Below are 19,311 nucleotides of genomic sequence, written 5' to 3'. Positions count from 1 at the left end.
GCAAGGTCAGCAGTTCGAAACTACCAGCTATTCTGTGGAAGAAAGATGAGGCTTTCTGCTCCCGTAAAGATTTACAGCCTCGGAAACCCTGTATCGGGTTGCTATGAGTCAGAACTGACTCCACGGCACACAACAACAACAACAAATATATATGGATGTATGTATATAAAGAAGTATATAAAGGGAGTGTTTTAATAGTTATTTTAGATCATAGTAGATATTCTTTGATACGACACCAAAACTTGACAAGTAGTAATCTACTAAATGTCAGTTGCAATGTGGATTCTTAAACCTTATCAGTGAACTTTAATACTTTGCTACATTAAAGTCCATTGGTGTGTCCTGTGCTGTGAGTGGATTTTTTTTTTCCTGTATGATTTTGTAACATCATACATTGGTCATTTGGGAAAAAACTGATTCACTTAGTTACACAGATTTCCCAAATATCGACACATTTCAAGCTATACATAAACATCCCATCTTTATCCACTAATATCACAGTGTTTCAGGTTTTCTCAGAATTCTCATTTTTGCTTGAAAGCATGAATTTATCATTAGCAACAAATAGTTGTTTTGTGCTTTTTTATTGAAGTGACAAACTATATTTACATTGACCAAAATGTCTGCCAAATACTTTGAATAATCATAGTTTATCTATGATTCTTTCAAGTAAAAATGGTGTTCCAGGAAAAGAAAAAGTGAAAAAAAAACCAGCTAATTTATCTTACAAATGAAATAATCACACAAGTACTTTTCCTTAAGCTAATCACAATATACAGTATGCTACAGAAGAGCTTTATGCATGTCTCCCTTTTCTTTACATAGAATATTGGTTGAAATTTAATAAAATTTACCGTTTTTACTTCTCCCACATGGATGTTTTTAAGTGAAACTGGAATTTTGTTGTTTATTTATTTATTTTTCATTTGTGCTTTAGTTTATTTTTACTATGAATATGAGCCAGTAAATACAATACACACATGTACAGTTTGGGTCACTTTTCAGATTCATGCTAAGGTGCCAGTGGTTTCAGTCACCATTTCTTTTGTAAGGATACAAATGTCAACACAGTGAAAAAGATGGAGAGTAGCATCTTAGTATTTTTATGAAAACATGTTTTGATTTCATAGACCCCCTGCAAGGGTGTCTAGGCCCCATGAATGACCCATGCATCACTCTTTGAGACTTGTAGGCTTAAGATAATATCATGTAGAGTTTAAATACTTGATGAATGAATGAATGTATGAAAGATTTAATTGTTGCTCTATAAATTGTATAGCTTTCATGGAATTTATATGCTCAGGAAAAACACATGAAAAATCTTTTCTTTCATCATCAAGTTCTGAATTGTTGTTGTTATTGTTAAGTACCATTCAGTCGGTTCCAACTCATAGCGACCCTATATAGGGTTTCCGAGGAGTGCCTGGTGAGTTTGAATTTACTTTGGATTGTTGTTGTTGTTAAATGCTGTTGAATTGGTTCCAACTCATAGAAACCCTTTATAGAGTTTCTGAGGCTTTAAATCTTCTCTGGAGTAGGAAAGACTCTCTTTCTCCCAACGAGCAGTTGCGAGCTTGAACCACGGACCTTGCAGTCCAGTGTTTATTTTTATGGAGCCATTATGCTTCCCATACTTTGGATAGGAGATAAGATTTTGATTAACTACCAGGCGATTTCACCAGTTGGACTGCTAAACTCAAAGTCAACAGTTTGAGTTGGAGAAAGATGAGGTTTTCTGCTCTGGTAAAGATGTATAGCCTCAGAAGCCCTGTGCAGGGTTGCTGTGAGTCAGAACTGACTCTATGGCACATAATCACCACCATCACCAGGCAATTTTAAAAGTTGTTATTGTTAAATACCATTGAGTCAGTTCTGACTCATCATGACCCTGTATAGGGTTTCTAAGGAGTGGCTGGTGGGTTTGAACCACCAATCTTGCAGTTTACAGTACGGTGAGTGTCCTACAGTGCCAAATCAGGACTCTGCATTTTTGAACATACGAATGTACTTTAGAGAGGATATAAGATTTTTATTAACTACCAGGTATTCTTAAAAACTAAATCTCTTCTCTGTTGAATAAAGATAAAAGCAATTGACTATAATCTATAAAGCTGATTAACAAATGACTACATTGTCACAGATTACTTGAAAATTACTAGTGTGGGAAAATTATTCTTCTTTCAGTACATGAAAAATATGAAATGTAATAATGTACCCCTTAAATTATTAATGCAAGGAAAATTACAGTGTATAAATTAAAGATTCATTATAATGGTATTGTTTTTACCTAATAATTCAATTTTTACTTTGCTTTCAGTTAATTGATAAATATCAATTGAAAATAAAAGTACAAGATATGGATGGTCAGAATTTTGGGTTGCAGACAACTTCAACTTGTATTATTAATATTGAAGATGTGAATGACAACCTGCCAACATTCACTCGTACTTCTGTAAGTGCATGACATTAATATGAGAAAAACATGTAGCCTTGTGTTAACTAGGTTACATGATTTCAAATGAAGTAACCCTAGTGACATGGAACGGGCTTAAGGTCTGAAGTCAGGTGAACATAATGCTTCATCTCACGAACTTTGGACATGTGAACAGGAAGGACCCACCCCTGGTAAAGTAGAGGGTCAGCAAAAAGAGGAAGACTCTCAATGAACTGGAATGACGTAGAAACGTCAACAATGGGAGCAAGTATGAGGATGGCGAAGTCCTGGACAGTGTTCTGTCCTATTGTACATAGGGCACCTAACCACAACAACCGAAAGCAGACGGCTTTAAGAATTAGAAGAATGGGACTTACTTTACATGGTATTCTATTTCTGTGCAAATTAATAATACAACTGTTTTATTTTTCCAGTATGAGACATCAGTGGAAGAAAACAGAGTTGATGTGGAAATATTACGTGTTACTGTCGAAGATAGGGATTTAGTTAACACTGCTAATTGGAGAGCTAATTATACCATTTTAAAGGGCAATGAAAATGGACATTTTAAAATTGTAACAGATCCCAACACCAATGAAGGGGTTCTGATTGTGGTTAAGGTAAGAATAAATTAGTAAATTAATTATTTGGAGTTTATAATGTTATAGGTTAGCAAATGAGCATTTAGTGAAATGAAGGTAAATCTGGTAAGGAATAAAATAGCTATACAAATAAATGTAAATGAAATGTTCGCAATAAATGTAATGAAATGAATTTATTGATTTTTGAGAAATTTTTATGAAGGAATGATTTTGAGAAAATATCATATGTATGTTTTCAACTGATATGATCTAGTATCCCCTTTGTATCTTAACATTTGAAACACCAACACAGCTGTGATGCCAGTGGGCCAGTGTCAAACTTTCCTAGCCCATTCTTGCTGTAGCTGAGTCAGGGAGTCCCCACTTGTTTACTGGCTTGCCCAAATGATGTGTTATACCTGGTCAGACCCATCCAGAGGTTGTTTATAATTCTGTTCATCTGTATCTCCCGGACAGATCTTGGCATCCAGCTTTAGAATGGACATTCTCAAGCATGTAAAGATGTGACTACTTCTAAAACCCCATTCTCCAGCCTCTCAGTGAAAGTCTGCTACTTCAGTGGTAGAGTTAGCCTTTCATGTGATCTGGGCTCCCTTTGTCTGGGAAAAAGTCATGCCTTTATCTCTCCCACATCTTTAGCTAGAATATGATTCTATCATTCTCAAGGAGCATAGATCAAAAATGATGGATCCTTTTTTTTTCTTTACAATGATAAAAATTAACTGCAGTCTGTGGATTAGTTTCAGTTTCAAAACAATAGAAATTCTTTTTTATCTTATCTCTTTCTTTACTCAAGTCATGACATACTGTTGTGGCTATTAAGTGCCGTTGAGTTGGCTCCGACCCACAGCGATCCTGTATAGGGTTTCCAAGCAGCTGGTGAGCTTGAACTGACAACCTTGTGGTTCAAATGACTTCGCAGTCCAATGCATTAACCCACAGCCCCATAAGGACTTATCTTTGTAAAGTCAAAGACCTAACAAAATTGTGTCTTCCATAAAGTGGGTTCACCCATTGTCATTTCAACTATGCATCAGACAAAATTTAATACAACCGTTCACCAAACTTGGTACTGCCAGTTTTTAAAAAAGTAACTGGGATATCAAAACCAGCACCACATTGAGTTAATTCCAACTCATAGCAATCCTATAGAACAGAATAAAACTGCCTCATAAATTACAAGGCTATGAATCTTTTCAGAAGCTGACTGCTACATCTTTCTCCCATGGAGTGGTTGGTTGATGGCCTCAAGCCAATAACAAACCAGTTAGCAACTGAGCATTTGACCACTGTTCCAGGGCATGTTATAACTTGGATAAATTACATAAAAGGAAAGTATACGCTTCCTAAGTTTTCTATTTTCTCCATAAATCATCCCTTTAAAAATATTTTATAAAATTTGACCCACTTTTTTATCCTAAGCTAGGCAGAGATTATACTTTTCTTTCTTTGATGATGACAGGACAAGCTGTAGTAATATGAATAGAATAATAAATCAATAAATATTGATTGTAAAAGAATGGACTACCATAGCAACCTCCAAGCATCTTTATTACATACTTTCTGAAATTTTTATCTGATCCTATGATACTTGAACCTACTTGTGTTAAATTTGCAGTTAAGGAATTGTTTTTATTTTTTCTTTGCTCCACACAAATGCTCGATCAGCTGAAGGATTCCTCTCCCCTTCCCCCTTCACCATGTTTCTAGGCCTATGTTTACTCTTTTCATGATTATTCCCAACACAGCATTTCCATATTTCTAACTTTAACTAGTGATATATGATAGTTAGCATTGCCAATTTTTGAAGGACTTGATCTGATTTTCGTTATACTTGCTATTGTAGCCTCTGAATTATGAAGAAAGACAGCAGGTCATCCTGCAAATTGGTGTAGTGAACGAAGCTCCATATACTAAAGGGGGTACTTCAAAATCAGTCATGAGTACAGCGACAGTTACCGTTAATGTGAAGAACCAAGATGAGGGCCCAGAGTGCAGCCCTCCTGTACAGATTGTTCGAATTAAAGAAAATGCACCTGCTGGAACGAAGATCAATGGATATAAGGCATATGACCCAGAAAGCAGAAGTAGCAGTGGTATAAGGTATTCCTAATTCTACTTTACTTAACTCCAAATTTAGCTTGGTTTTCAAATGTATAACTTGCATTTTTATACCATTATTGTAATTTAGATCACTATCCATTTTATTGTTTTAATTCATCATAATTAACAGATATAAGAAATTAAATGATCCAAGAGGATGGGTCAACATTGATGAAAATTCAGGATCAGTCACAGTGTTTAGAAGCCTGGATAGAGAAGCAGAGACCATCAAAAATGGTATATATAACATCACAGTCCTTGCATCAGACAAAGGTGAGAATTTTATTTTGAAGTCAGGACATACCACCCTTAATACGCCTGATCTTGTCTGGTCTCAGAAGCTAAGCAGTGTCAGGCCTGGTTACTACTTGAATGGGAGACCACCTGGGAATACCAGGTGCTGTAAGCTTTGTGGAGTCCTGGTGTGGTACTGTGGGCTAATTCCCTGGACTTCAAGATTGATTTGAACCACAAGATTGGTGGTTCAAGCTTACCAGCTGCTCCTCAGAAACCCTATACAGGGTTACTATGAGTCAGAACCAACTTGACGGCATGTCACAACAACACAGACATTTAGTTTGTGTTTCTCCTCAGATGACATATAGGATAATTAAGAAGCTTTCTAAAATTTATCAACTCATAACAGCTTTCTAATGACACACTCCATTTTAGATGCAATTATAAAATAGCTTGTCAATAGAATTACTTAAGATCATAATTTATTACAGTTAAATGATCATTAAAACTTGTGAAAACTACATTAATAAAATTATCTTTCATTTATCCAGTCACCTCTCTTAAATTGCCCATTCTGGCAGAGACGTTCATTACTGGGAGTATATGCCAATTTTACATAGTGCACTCCTGGAAAACAATTAGAGCTGTCTTTCTGGAAACTAGAAATAGACCAGGGAGTTAGATTTCGGATTATGGACATTGCATAAAAATAAATCATTGTGATAATTTTTTACATATTTTAAAAGTACAGAGACAAAACTAAGAGTCATTATAACCATATAATATATAAAATAATATTATATGTTGTTGTTAAGTGCCATCTAGACTGTTCTAATTCACAACAACCCTGTATAAGGTTTCCGAGGCTATAAATCTTTGTGGTAGCAGAAAGCCTCGTTTTAAAACGCTTTCTCCCAATACTTTGATGTCTATGATTTCCTCTTTTCTGTAGAATTTTTGGTTTTGCTAGTTTTCCCTCTCCTAAACACATGTACTTCTGAAGCTTTCAGTTCAGGTTTCCTTTTCTTCTCAAACGATTTTAGTCTGAACTTTCTTGACAATTTCAGCCAGGTGTCTCCTCTCTGTAGGTGAATTTTAGACATCAATTTTAGTCATATTATTTTTTGTGGGGGGAGACTTTTAAACATTATAATGTACTTGGTATAAAAATAAGGAAACTGGTGTCACAGTAGTTGTTGTTGTTGTTGTTAAGTGCCGTCGAGTCAGTTCCAACCCATAGCGACCCTGAACAGGGCTTCCGAGGCTGTAAATCTTTATGGGAACAGAAAGCCTCATCTTTCTCCCGCAGAGCAGCTGGTAGATTCGAACTGCTTACCTTGCCGTTCGCAGCCCGATTTGTAACCACTACGCTACCAGAGCTCCTTGTCACAGTAGTTAAGCACTGCTAATAAAAAGGTTGGTGGTTCTAACCTACCATCTACTTTGTGAGAGAAAGGTGTGGCAGTCACTTCCATAAGATCTACAGGCGTGGAAATGTTAGGGGGCAATTCTATTCAGTTCTATATATTATCTCTGCGGCCCCTGATTCAGAACCAATTCTTAGCTTGGTAACTGGGGGTCCTGCCCCATAATGACCCTGAAGATATCACAGATCCCATTACTGTATCACAGCTGTTTTGGTCAAAGTTGTACATGTTCCTTCACCTTCCATTAAGTAGCAACTCTGAATAAAACATAGTTCCAGATAGTGATGGCATAGATATTTTCTCCTCACCTCCACCCCAAGTGTCTGAGATCTTATTAGGTAAAAAGAATAGACGGTTTAGACAGAAGTCCTGGGTGTGCTTTCAACTTTGGACTTCAGAACTGTGTTACTAATTTACATTCTAGATCCATACCTACTCCATCTGTTACGTCCCCAGATTTTCCAATGTGTTGCCTTGTACAAAGGCAAAAATAATATAGCTATTAAGAATGTTTTTACTGAATGTCAGATGGATTAATTCCTTAGAGTACACCCCAAAGTTATTGTCTCAATTTGCAGGTAGTTTTGTGTGTGTGTTTGTTTTCCCCATTTCTGGAGTCCTTTACCCTCCAAACATTTCTAAGTACTATTTTTTGTTAAATTGTCCAAATCTGTAGTTTCCAACATTCAATTTCTCTCTTCCAAACCTTACTTGCTTTATATTTGTTTATTAAACTCTAGTTTCTAGTGTTGACTCCCATTGATCTGTCTTTCCCTTCGTTGTCCTAGATCATATTGTGAGCATACTGTACTTTCCCACATCTTAAAGTTCCTTGTGCTTTTAAATACCAAGAATGCCCCCGTTCACACTCTCTCCTATCTCCCTTTAAAAATCACACAAACCTTACCTCTATAAAAATTCTTCTGTCTCTTTCAGCTAATGAAAGAAGGAATACATCCAAATAGCAGTTGCTGTGTGTAAAACTCATTTGACAATAATGCAATTTTTCTTTGAATTCCCAGAGGGGATCACAAGCCTGTGATGGTGCTTGTCACTGTAACTTGTACATCATCAATGCTTATTGTACATCATCAATGCTTACTGTTGTTAAGTGCCATCGAGCCACTTCTGACCCATAATGACCCTGTACATGTTTTCCAAGAAGCAGCTGGGGAGTTTGAACCCCCAATCTTGTGAATTGCAGCCCAGTGCTTATCCTACAGTGCCACACCAGGAGTCCTTAGGTGTTTACTAGATATTTAAAAATATTTCCAACTTATAACTTTCTTGTGAAAACTCAAAGCATGAAAATTATACTTTTACTTCTGTTTTTCTAGATGAAAGAACATGTACTGGGACACTGGGAATTATACTTGAAGATGTGAATGATAATGGACCATTCATACCTAAACAGACAGTGATAATCTGTAAAACCACTATGTCATCTGCTGAGATCGTTGCTGTTGATCCTGATGAACCTAAACATGGTCCACCGTTTGACTTCAGGGTAGACGGTGTACCTGGCTCAGATGTACAGAGAATGTGGGTACTGACAAAGCTCAATGGTATGTATTCCTAACCATTGCTTTTTAGATACGTTAAAGATATAATAAAACCATTGTCTTAACTAGTCTATTAGTTATGGTAGGAAGGATGAGACATATAGACTAAAATACACTATTCCTAAAGCCAACATCAGGCTGCTTAAACTATATTTTTGTTGGTGTAGAAGAATAATTCCCTGTGTGGAAGACACCAAAGAAAGACAGTACATTTCTCAGTTTTGGTGTGATGGGAGGTGGGTCTATCTGTGTCTCTAATCCTGTGCCAGAATTGTTTCACAAATTCTCACTTCTAGTCCACGCACACACACGCACACACACACACACAGAGAATATAGGTCTAACAGAATCAATTCCTGACTTGTATACCCCTATCTACATGGATTCTTTATGTTTTGATTCTTTATATTAATAGTTTCCCAGGCATTAAGAAAACTTCCTTCTCTTATTGGTTTGGATATACATGAAGCAGAATCTGGAACAGAATTTATGAGAAATAGTATTTATTAAGAAACCTGCTTAGGATCAGTAGCCATAAAAAAGAAGGAGAAGCAGTCTGAACTGAGTAGGAACAGAAGTTGAGCCAGCTGATGTAGTATTAGAATCAGTTAACACTATGAGGAGTCTGGAGCTAAAATGGACTTTCAATGTGGTCCCAAGTTAAGCCTGTCTATATACTTATTGCTCAGTCAGTGGATGTGGAACCCCCAGAGGAATGAGACCCTTAGTAAGATAGTACAATCATCAAAGGGCCTAGCAGCTCTTCATTCTAAGGGGACCTGGGTGTACATCCCAGTGTCCACCACACCATCTTGCTTCTCTGACTATTTTTTCTCAGTTGTATGCTATTTAGGGTTCTCTCCCAACATGGTCCCCAGTCCATACTAATCATTTTAGGTCAGAACAGGTTCTAATGTAATGAGAATGACTACCATGAAGGGAACCTCTCTTTGCCCCACATCAGCTCCTAACTATTCAGCACATCCTCTGTCTCCTGCCCATATTGTCCCTGAACTCAAATGTCCTGGTCTATCCGGACTTTCATGACTAAATATTCACTGTACACTGCACAATGTTTACATTTGATGTGATCTTCAGTGTTTTTGAACCCCATATTTTCAATGACTATGCTTCAATTTCCTGTTGTGACAAATTAGAAAAGAAAGATTTTAAGATAAGACAGAGGAAAAGTGGGCTTAGGAGAGAAAACAAAGGCAAATAGGAGCCATGGTGCTTTGTGTTCTGAATCTTGTTCTGAGAACTGATAATACATTATGACAGCATTTTTAGATTTTCTACAACAGTATTCTAGTGTATGTGTATGTGAAAGGTTATCAACTATTCAACTTATTCTTTGATTTTATTTTCTGTTTATTTGGTATCAAAGTGTTTCTTATATAGTTTGATAAGAGGCATTGATTTTGTTTGTAGTTTTTATTCTTATTTAGGAAAAAAAAACAAAACCCATCGGCATCATGGTGTTGGTCAAAACTGTGTTACTTAAAATTTATACTAGTCTATGAAATAATTCTAAATCTGTAAAATAAATCAAGTTAAGAATAACTTCTTCTCAAAGGTTTTGAAATTAAACCTTGGTTCCATTTTTTATTAGCTATATAAATTTGCCCATATCTCTATGGCATAAAGTTGCTCAGTGACATTGGTTATATTCTTCACAATTTGTGAACAATCTCATTAGTAAAGTTCTGATTGTTCCATTTCCATTAATCTAGTTTGCATGCCCCCCTTACTTTCTCATCTTTGTTTTCAAGGAATTGTTGACCACCTGGTCTTATATAGGTGATGTTTTATAAGATCAGTAGTTATGGGTGCTATACATTATTTTTCAAGACAATTTTTTACTTAGCTATAAGGTGACCTTGGGTTAGTTTCAGTTCAAGGTTTGAAGAGTATCTCAGGGCAATCGTTTTGGGGAGTTCTCTGATCTCAGTCAATTCAGTGTGTCTTTTTGTTGTTGTTGTTATTGTTGCTGTTGAGGTTCCCTTCCACATTTTTCTCCCATTCTATCATGACCCATCTATTATGGCCCTAAGTAGCATGGACACGTGCTTTTTTTGAAAACATTTTATTTTTACATAAGTTTCCTACCCAAACATTCAAACTTCTACTTGTAATTGCAAACACTGTATGCTTTTTCAATGGGAAAGTCACATCAGGAGACAGATAATTCTCTGATGATGTCATTGTTAGTGCCATCAACTCAATTCTGACTCCTCTATCGCCCTCAGCACAGCTAGTAGTCTCGAACTGTGGTTTGAAGTCCAGTGCTTATCATCTAAACTCACTGACTTCCCAATTCTCTGATACATAGCATCTGTATTCAGGATGATATGTCTGACTCTGTGGTACTTGCAAACGTTTGTGGGAAATTACCATTATCTTGTCATTTCATTTTCCATGAACTTTTTAAAGCTTTCTCATATATTGACTTTTGGTCTGGATCTTTTTTACCTTTGATCTCAAAAAAGCAGTAATAAAAAAGTATAAATTGCCACCTCCCACCCCCGACATTCTATAAGATCATGAATGCAGTTCCAGCAGTGTGACTCATGGTCTGCTAACTTCCTCAAGTGTTAGCAGTGTGCTCTATCTTCAACGTAAGTGTCTGATAATAAACCACAAGTATCTGGTGGGTTTGGTTTTTTGTTTTTGTTTTTGTTTTTGTGTTTTTTGGCACAGTATATGAAAACAAAGTAGAAGAAAACATCTGGACTTTTGATTACTTTATGATGAATCAGATATAAAAGGAAATGTATACTGAATGTTTTAATTAGATACGTTAAAGATATAATAAAACCATTGTCTTAACTAGTCTATTAGTTATGGTAGGAAGGATGAGACAGATAGACTAAAACACACTATTCCTAAAGCCAGAGTACCTTTATACAAGAGGCAGTAGAGACAAGCTTGTATATGCAATATGTTTGTAATAGCTGTAAAATAGATTTCGTAAGCCATTCTCACAGTTTTACAGCAGTTGTGTCATCCTGTCAGGAATGTACATTTGTACACAAGTGTGATAAAGATTCTGTATGTACCTATTTATATTCAAGAGAAAAATTCAATGGTATAATATAATATTTTGTTTTTTTTTCTTTCAGATACGACAGCACGTCTTCATTATCAGAACGACCTTCCATTTGGACAATATGAAGTGCCTATCAGAGTTACAGATAAACAGGAGCAGTCTAAAGTTACGGTGTTAAATGTTTTGTTATGTGACTGTGTTATTGAAAACGACTGCACACTTCGTGTGGGTGCAAGAACTGGCAACGGAGATGTAAGACTTGGAAAATGGGCTATCCTTGCAATATTGTTAGGCATAGCATTGCTATTTTGTAAGTACTTTCATAAATTCAAATAATAGCCTTTAAAATAATTTTTAAGACACCTTCTTAAAATCAGCATGATTAACTGTAGCTGTTCATTTATATGTAATTATGTTTCCTTTTAACAGACAAATATATTTAATTTATAAATTTGAATGCATTTATTTATAGTTCTAATATCTTCTGGAGTCCTGGTATGGCACTGTGGGTTAATGCGCTGGACTACAAAGTCAGTTTGAACCACAATGTTGGTGGTTCAAGTTTACCAGCAGCTCTTCAGAAAGCTTATACAAGGTCACTATGGGTCAGAACTGACTTGAAGGCACTTAACAACAATTATCTTCTAGCACTGAAATATGAGGGGTCTTCAAAAAGTTCATAGGGTATGCATATTATGAAAAATATGCATGGATTTAAAATCTTTTTTGTACCCAAATCAACTAATACTAATTGGTGTGATGCTGTGAGTTAATGCACTGGACTCCAAGGTCTGTTTGAATCTTAAGGTTGACGGTTCAAGATTACCAGCCACTCCTTGGAAACCCTATACAGGGTCAGAACCAACTCGATGGCACTCAGAAACAACAGCAAATTTGTTATTTGGGGTGAAGAATGGTGAAATCATTGATGCTTTCTAAAAAGTTGATGGGCATAATGCCCCAAAGGAATTAGCAGTTTAAAAGTTGAGCAAACTCCGTGGTGCCAAAACTGTTGTGCTCGGCTACGACAAGAGCGGAGTTTTCAGTAGAAACTTTATAAACAAATGGGATCAAGATCCTGGAACAATTTTTAGAAGACTTGTAACAGCATGTGAAAGTTGACTTTCCTGAAGAAAAACCAGATAACTGTTGAATGGTGGAAGTGACGCAGTCAAAGCAATAGCTGACAGGCTGAGAGCAAGGGTCATGGCAGCAGATTTTTGGGATGCTCAAAGCGTTTTATTTGTTAACTTTATGGAGGACCAAAGAACGATGATATCTGCTTATTATGAAAGTGCTTTGAGAATGTTATCCAAAGCTTCAGTAAACAAAACACCCAGGAAAGCTTCACCAGAGAGTCCTTCTGCACCACAACAAGGTTCCTGCCCATTTTTCTCATCAAACAAAGGCAAATTTGCAAGAGTTTCAGTGGAAAATAAGGAGGCATCCATCTTACAGTACTGATTTGACTACTTCTGGCTTCATTTTGTTTCTTAATCTTAAAAAATCTTATAAGGCCACTCATTTTTCTTCAGGACCCTCAGTTCCTTAGGGGTAGACTAAATGACTGGTATCATCAATTGCAAAAGTATCTTGAATTGATGGAACTTATTTGGGGAAAGTTTGTATTTTAAAAACCTTTATTTTAAATTCCATTTCCCACAAACTTTTTGAAGCTACCTCATAAATTCAATGGAGAAATACTTCACTTAACATATATTTGTCTATGGTATATCTGTTTAGGACAAACTTTTTATTATATACTACTTATACCTAAGTCCTGGTGTGGCACTGTAAGATAAGCACTAGATTGCTTGCTGCAAGGTCGGCAGTTCAAACCCACCAGCCACTCTCGGAAACCCTATGCAGGGTTGCTATGAGTCAGAACTGACTCAATGGTACACAATGATAGCTTTTATAGAAGCAATCATATTTATGTAATCTGGAAAGCTATCTTATCTTAATATATACTTTTCATATTAATGATTGACCTGTGTTTAACAACGAAACCAAATCCATTGTTATCAAACTGATTCCAACTCATGGCAATTTCTTGTATGCAGAGTGGAATTGATCTATAAAGTTTTCAAGGCTGTGACCTTTCAGAATCAGATTTCCAGGCTTTCTGCCTAGATGTCTGGGTGGTTTGAACACCAATCTTCTGGATAGTAGTGGAACACTTAATCATACGTACTACCTCAGGACTCTGCCTGTGTATTAATGATTATGTATTCAAAATTTCACATTCTTTGATGATAACCTTGTGCAAATTTGTTTCCTTTCTGTAGGTATTCTATTTACACTCATCTGTGGGACTTCTGTGAAAGACAAACAACCAAAAGTATTTCCTGATGATTTAACTCAGCAGAATTTGATTGTGTCAAACACTGAAGCCCCTGGAGATGACAGAGTGGTAAGTAATGTGTTGTTGTTTTTTTAAGGAATACAAAGAATGAACTGTCCTAATTCACTATAATTATCTTTTGTCAGTGAAATATTTTGGTATCTGATAACTTGAAATACATAAAGTGTTATCACATCTATGGGGCAGATAAAGTATCATTGATTCTCATGATAATAATAAAGGTATTTCAATTTGGCCATACAGCATTATTTAATAGTAACAATTGTAGCGTATCATTATTATTTTGTGCTTCTCATGTGTTGTGGTTTCAACTTTGTTGTTGTTGTTGTTGTTATGTGCCGTGGAGTCGGTTCCGACTCATAGCGACCCTGCACAGGGTTTCCAAGGCTGTTAATCTTTATGGGAGCAGAACGCCTCATCTTTCTCCCGCGGAGCAGCTGGTAGTTTCGAACTGCTGACCTTGCGGTTCGCAGCCCGATTCGTAGCCGCTACGCTACCAGAGCACCTTGGTTTCAACTTTAGACCTGGCCTTTTGTATATTTTTAAACTAATGTTTGTGTTGATGAAATGCTTTATTTAATGATGCAGAGATCGCCAGTATAATTGCTTTAATTTTTTCCCCCAACAATAGAGATGAAATTACTACAAGCTTTGATCAGTGTGGGAATGACTTTAATGGATTCTTTATGGCTCTAATATGGGTTGGAAAGCAGCCTAGGGTTAAATATATGTAGCAGCAATGCTAACAAGTAATTACTTTGGTCCAATGTTGCTTAAGGAGCTCTGGTAGCGTAGTGGTTATGAATCGGGCTGTGAGCCGCAAGGTCAGCAGTTCGAAACTACCAGCGGTTCCGCAGGAGAAACATGAGGCAGTCTGCTCCCGTGAAGATTTACAGCCTCGGAAACCCTGTGTAGGGTCACTGTGAGTCGGAACCGACTCCACGGCACTTAACAACAACAATGTTGTTTTCTAGCCCAGTTTGTGGAGGAGGAGTAATTATATTCCCTATAAAAAAACAAAATTGATGATTATGGCAGAAAAGACTAAGAAAAGCAAAGAATGATGGCATGGAGAAAAAGACTGAAAAAACAAAACTTAAAAGTTTTCTATAAAACATAGTAGAGAGAACGAGAGCCAAAGCCTTTTTGTTCTTGTTGTTATATATTTTTTCACTTTCACTTACATATATTGCAAGAGATGATTACTGCCGTTGTTATTTCTATCCTTGCTTCAATTGCAGGGGGACTGAATTAGACACGGAATGAAATTACCAATCATTGTGACTGTTTCTACTCTAACTGGGTACAGAGGAATAAAGTTAAACTAAGCAGGGTAAATATCTGAGTAATATGTGAAATAGCCCTGATCTTGAGTTATGAGAAACTAGAGGGACTTAACTGGTAGCATAGTGGTTACGAATCGGGCTGTGAACCTTAAGGCCAGCAGTTCGAAACTACCAGCCGCTCTGTGGGAGAAAGATGAGGTGTTCTGCTCACATAAAGATTTACAGCCTCGGAAACCCTGTACAGGGTCACTATGGGTCGGAACCGACTTGAAGGCACTTAACAACAACAACAGAGGGACTTAACAAATGATAAAATGATGTACAGTATTCTAAGAAGATTTGTAAAATGTGTGTAGGATAAGCACTGAACTGCTAACCACAAGGTCAGCATCTTCAAACCCACTGGCCACTTCTCAGGTATATATAGTCCTGATGTGATGATGTGGGATAAAGCACTAGACCTCAAAGTCAACTTGAACCACAAGGTCAGCGGTTCAACCTCACCAGCTGCTCCTTGTAAACCCTATACTGGGTTGCTATGAGTTGGAACCAACTCAATGACACTTAATAACTATATCTATATCTATATATTTTTTTAATTGCAATTTTTGGAAAAATTTACATCGCAAATTACGTTCTCATTGAACTATTTCTGTACACATTATTCAACGACATTAGTTACACTTTTCACAATGTGTCATCATTTCCCCTTTGTTCTGTTTCCATTCATCAGTTTCCTTGTTCCCCTAACAGTCTTTCTCAACATTGGTCTAAGATAAGTGTTGATGGTTAGGTCTCCCTTAGATGATTGTTTAGAGAAGCATAGTACTTCTGTGTGCTATTATTTACTGTATGAACGACTCTGACTTTTGACTAATAGTTGATATCCGAAGTAGTTTGAGTTCCATTTTGAAAGGGCATCCCCACATGAAAATCTTACCTGTTCTGCTAGTTGCAAGCTGTCCTTTTGGAGGTTTTTTGTTTTTGTTTTAGGAATTTGAGTTTTGTTCTGCATTTTTCCCAATTGGGACCACCTGTGTGTCCCTGGTTGGAATACTTGGTAGTGGTAGTCTGACACCATCTAGTTCTGGTCTCATTTAGGTGAAGCCATGATTCACGTAGACTGTTAGAATTGTAGACTAGTTATTTCGTTGAATCTGTAGTTTCTTTCTTTTGCTCCATAACCCTAGAGACCAGTAGGTATATTAGATGACTGGTTTGCAAGCATGTAAAGTCCCAGGAGCTATTCACCAAACAAGAATGTACAACATTATCTTTATAAGCTATGTTATGCCAAAAGACCAAGTTGTCCACCAACACTATTCATCTAAACCCTCAAACCAGTAGCTCAATCCCACAGGGTGTTTGGTTATTCTAAGAAGTATTCTTAACTGTGTCCCCTATGTGCTTTATTTTATAAATGAATGTATGTACAATGGGGCTACAAAATATTTATGAAAAAAATTTCCCTTATCTTTTAATTCCACGTTTTCATGAACTTTTTGAAGTCCCCTCAGGTAAGTGTCTACTGTCTAGAAAGGAAAGCAATTTCCTCTCCCGATTCCTCCCTTTCCCGGTAACCACCAATGAATGCTGCTTTCTTTATGGATACCTCTTTTGAAATTTTTATAATAGTGAAATAACATAGTAGTTGTACTTTTTTACTTATTTCACTCAGCAGAGTGCCTTCCCGATTTATCCATGATATAGTATATTTTGAGAATTCATTTTTATTCTTTAAGGCTATATAGAATTCCATTATGTTTATGCATGACAGTTTATTTATTGGTAGAAAGTTAGGTGCTTTCCATCTTTTTGTTATTGTAAATAATGCTGCAATGAGCATAGGTGTGCTTCTAAGAAGATTTTAATGAAGGGAAATTCATCAGGCTATTTGAGCTGTCAGAATACAGACCATTTGACATCTGAAATTTCTTTCCTATGCTAGCAGTACGTTAAGGACTGTTGTTGGTGCCATTGAGTCAGTTTCTAAGGATTTAAATCAGAAAATAGGAGAAGAAAATCTCGTATTTTCCCTGTGGAGCTCCTGGTAGCCTCAAATCACTGACCTTGTGGCTCCCAGTCTAGTACTTAACCTATGGAGCCACCACACTTGGCTTATAATTGTGGTTGCTGTTAGCTGTCATCGATTGGTCCTTGATTGTTGGCAACTCCCTAGTCAATGGAACAAAACACTGCCTAGTCCTGAATCATTCCCATGATTGACTATGGATTAGATCATTGTAATCCAGTGTTTTCATTGGCTCATTTTTTTGTAAGTAGACAACCAATCTTTCCTTCCTAGTCCATTTTAGTTAAGTGTGGTGCTATGGGTTAATGTGCTGGACTGCAAAGTCTATTAGAACCACAAGGTCGGTGGTTCAAGCTCACCAGCCTCTCCTTGGAAACCCTATACAGGGTCTCTATGGGTTGGAACCAACTCAATGGCACTCAACAACAAAAACAATGCAGAATTACTAAAACAGATTTGGAACCTCCCCAAGAAAGCTTACCTTCTAGCACAAGAAGAAACAAATCAATATGGCATTATATGAATGGTATTGTTCTTTTACAATTTTTTGCTCACCTCTGTCTTTTGTTGATACAAACTGTTTTATTTCAGTGTGTCACAAATGGCTTTACCTCCCATGGTGTGTGCAGTTCGGCTCAGGGAATTTGTGGAGCTGTGGGAACAGGAATCAAAACTGGAGGTCAAGAAACCATTGAAATGGTGAAAGGAGGACAGCAGACCTTGGACTCCTGCCGAGGGGCAGGGCATCACCACACCATGGAATCCTGTAGGGGAAGTGGATACCACCCGCTGGACCCCTGCAGAGGAGGACATGTGGAGATAGACAATTGCAGACAAAATTACTCTGAGTGGCAGAATGTAACTCAGACCCGTCTTGGCGAAGTGAGTGCCCCTCTGTTCTACAAACCTATTTTGAATTTATTTTAATTTTTTAAGTGATTACAGCTTAGTGGCCTGATATTTATTGTAGTGATTAATCTATTCACAGCAAAGTTATTTTACCCTGAATTTGACTTAGTTACGTTCAGATGTAAGTGGGTATTTACTGCTTTTGTTTTTTATTATTTCATGGACTTAGTGAGTGATATTTAAATTGCTTATCTCATAACTTTGTGCTAATATTTCCTACCTGACAACTCATGTTTTAGAAAGCAAAGTATCTCTGGAAGCAATACTGTGCTTTTCTAGAAAGATCTAAGTCCACATCAGTTTGGGTTCAGTTCGTTGGATACATTTTGAATAACTGTGAAAGAGAAAGTAGTGATTAGTTATAATGAAGATTTGCTGTCACATGTGTGGCTTTTAGAAACCTGCTAAATATTATTTATAGTGTAATTTTTGATATAGACCAATCATGTGCATTTTCTATGTGTAGGAATCCATTAGAGGACACACTCTGATTAAAAATTATACAATGCAAGGTAAATCAAAGAAATTATTTTTATGTTAGTAAGTCTTGGTGTTTAAAATAATAATAATAAAATATGTTGTGCTTTTCCTTTTGGCAGAAGGTGCAGCAGTGTTATCAGAATGCTAATCAGAATCCTGCTCAAGACTACGTCCTTACGTTCAGTTACGAAGGCAAAGGATCAGCCGCTGGTTCTGTAGGTTGTTGCAGTGAACGACAAGAAGAAGATGGGCTTGAATTTTTGGATCATTTGGAGCCCAAGTTTAGGACCCTAGCAGAAGCATGCATAAAGAGATGAGAGTTCTTTAAGAAATCTACTGAAGCAAGTGTCTTTACTACCATTTTTATTGTTGTTGCTAGATTACAAACCAGGACTTTTTCAAAAATAGAAAATGCTATGTTTGGGGCCTTTCCCTTGTGTTTTGATGGAAGCTCATTGGCCAACTGGACATTCACAGAGAAAAATTAAGGAAGTCTCTCCATTATTGTTTACATTTGGGTACGATGACAACAGTCAGATAATTGTACAATTTAATTAATTCATGTCTGCATTATAGATTACTTGAAGTATAATCTGATAGAAGATGATAGCGAATTTGCTTGAACATTATATCTCCAGTTAGCTAATTGTTTGTGTGTGCTTAAAAACGTTCTTCTCCTAAACATTCTAAAGTGTATATATTGCATTCTTGACACTGTCTAATTCTTGTCCTGTGACCTTTTCTTACTGTGTAAAGGGAGGCTTCTTATTAGGCATTGACCATTTTTGTAATTCCATTTTAATGGAGTTTAGCTTTTCAATTTGA

General features: G+C 36.7%; 1 protein-coding gene across 1 annotated transcript in view; it reads left to right on the top strand.

Moving 5' to 3' along the window:
• DSC2 (desmocollin 2) overlaps positions 1-18,803 on the top strand; it is a 41,883-nt gene extending 23,080 nt beyond the window's left edge. Inside the window, exons 8-16 of the mRNA XM_006835124.1 lie at positions 2,318-2,452; positions 2,869-3,054; positions 4,883-5,139; positions 5,270-5,412; positions 8,141-8,368; positions 11,488-11,724; positions 13,703-13,827; positions 17,689-17,979; positions 18,606-18,803. Of these exons, the coding sequence (XP_006835187.1) occupies positions 2,318-2,452; positions 2,869-3,054; positions 4,883-5,139; positions 5,270-5,412; positions 8,141-8,368; positions 11,488-11,724; positions 13,703-13,827; positions 17,689-17,979; positions 18,606-18,803 (1,800 nt within the window). The remainder of the gene's footprint in view (positions 1-2,317; positions 2,453-2,868; positions 3,055-4,882; positions 5,140-5,269; positions 5,413-8,140; positions 8,369-11,487; positions 11,725-13,702; positions 13,828-17,688; positions 17,980-18,605) is intronic.
• The last annotated feature ends 508 nt before the right edge of the window (positions 18,804-19,311 follow it).

The sequence above is a fragment of the Chrysochloris asiatica genome, unplaced genomic scaffold (assembly GCF_000296735.1).
Source record: "Chrysochloris asiatica unplaced genomic scaffold, ChrAsi1.0 scaffold00015, whole genome shotgun sequence".
Lineage (NCBI taxonomy): Eukaryota > Metazoa > Chordata > Mammalia > Afrosoricida > Chrysochloridae > Chrysochloris > Chrysochloris asiatica.
Note: the sequence above shows the minus strand (reverse complement) of the source record. Positions and strands in the feature narration are given on the sequence as shown.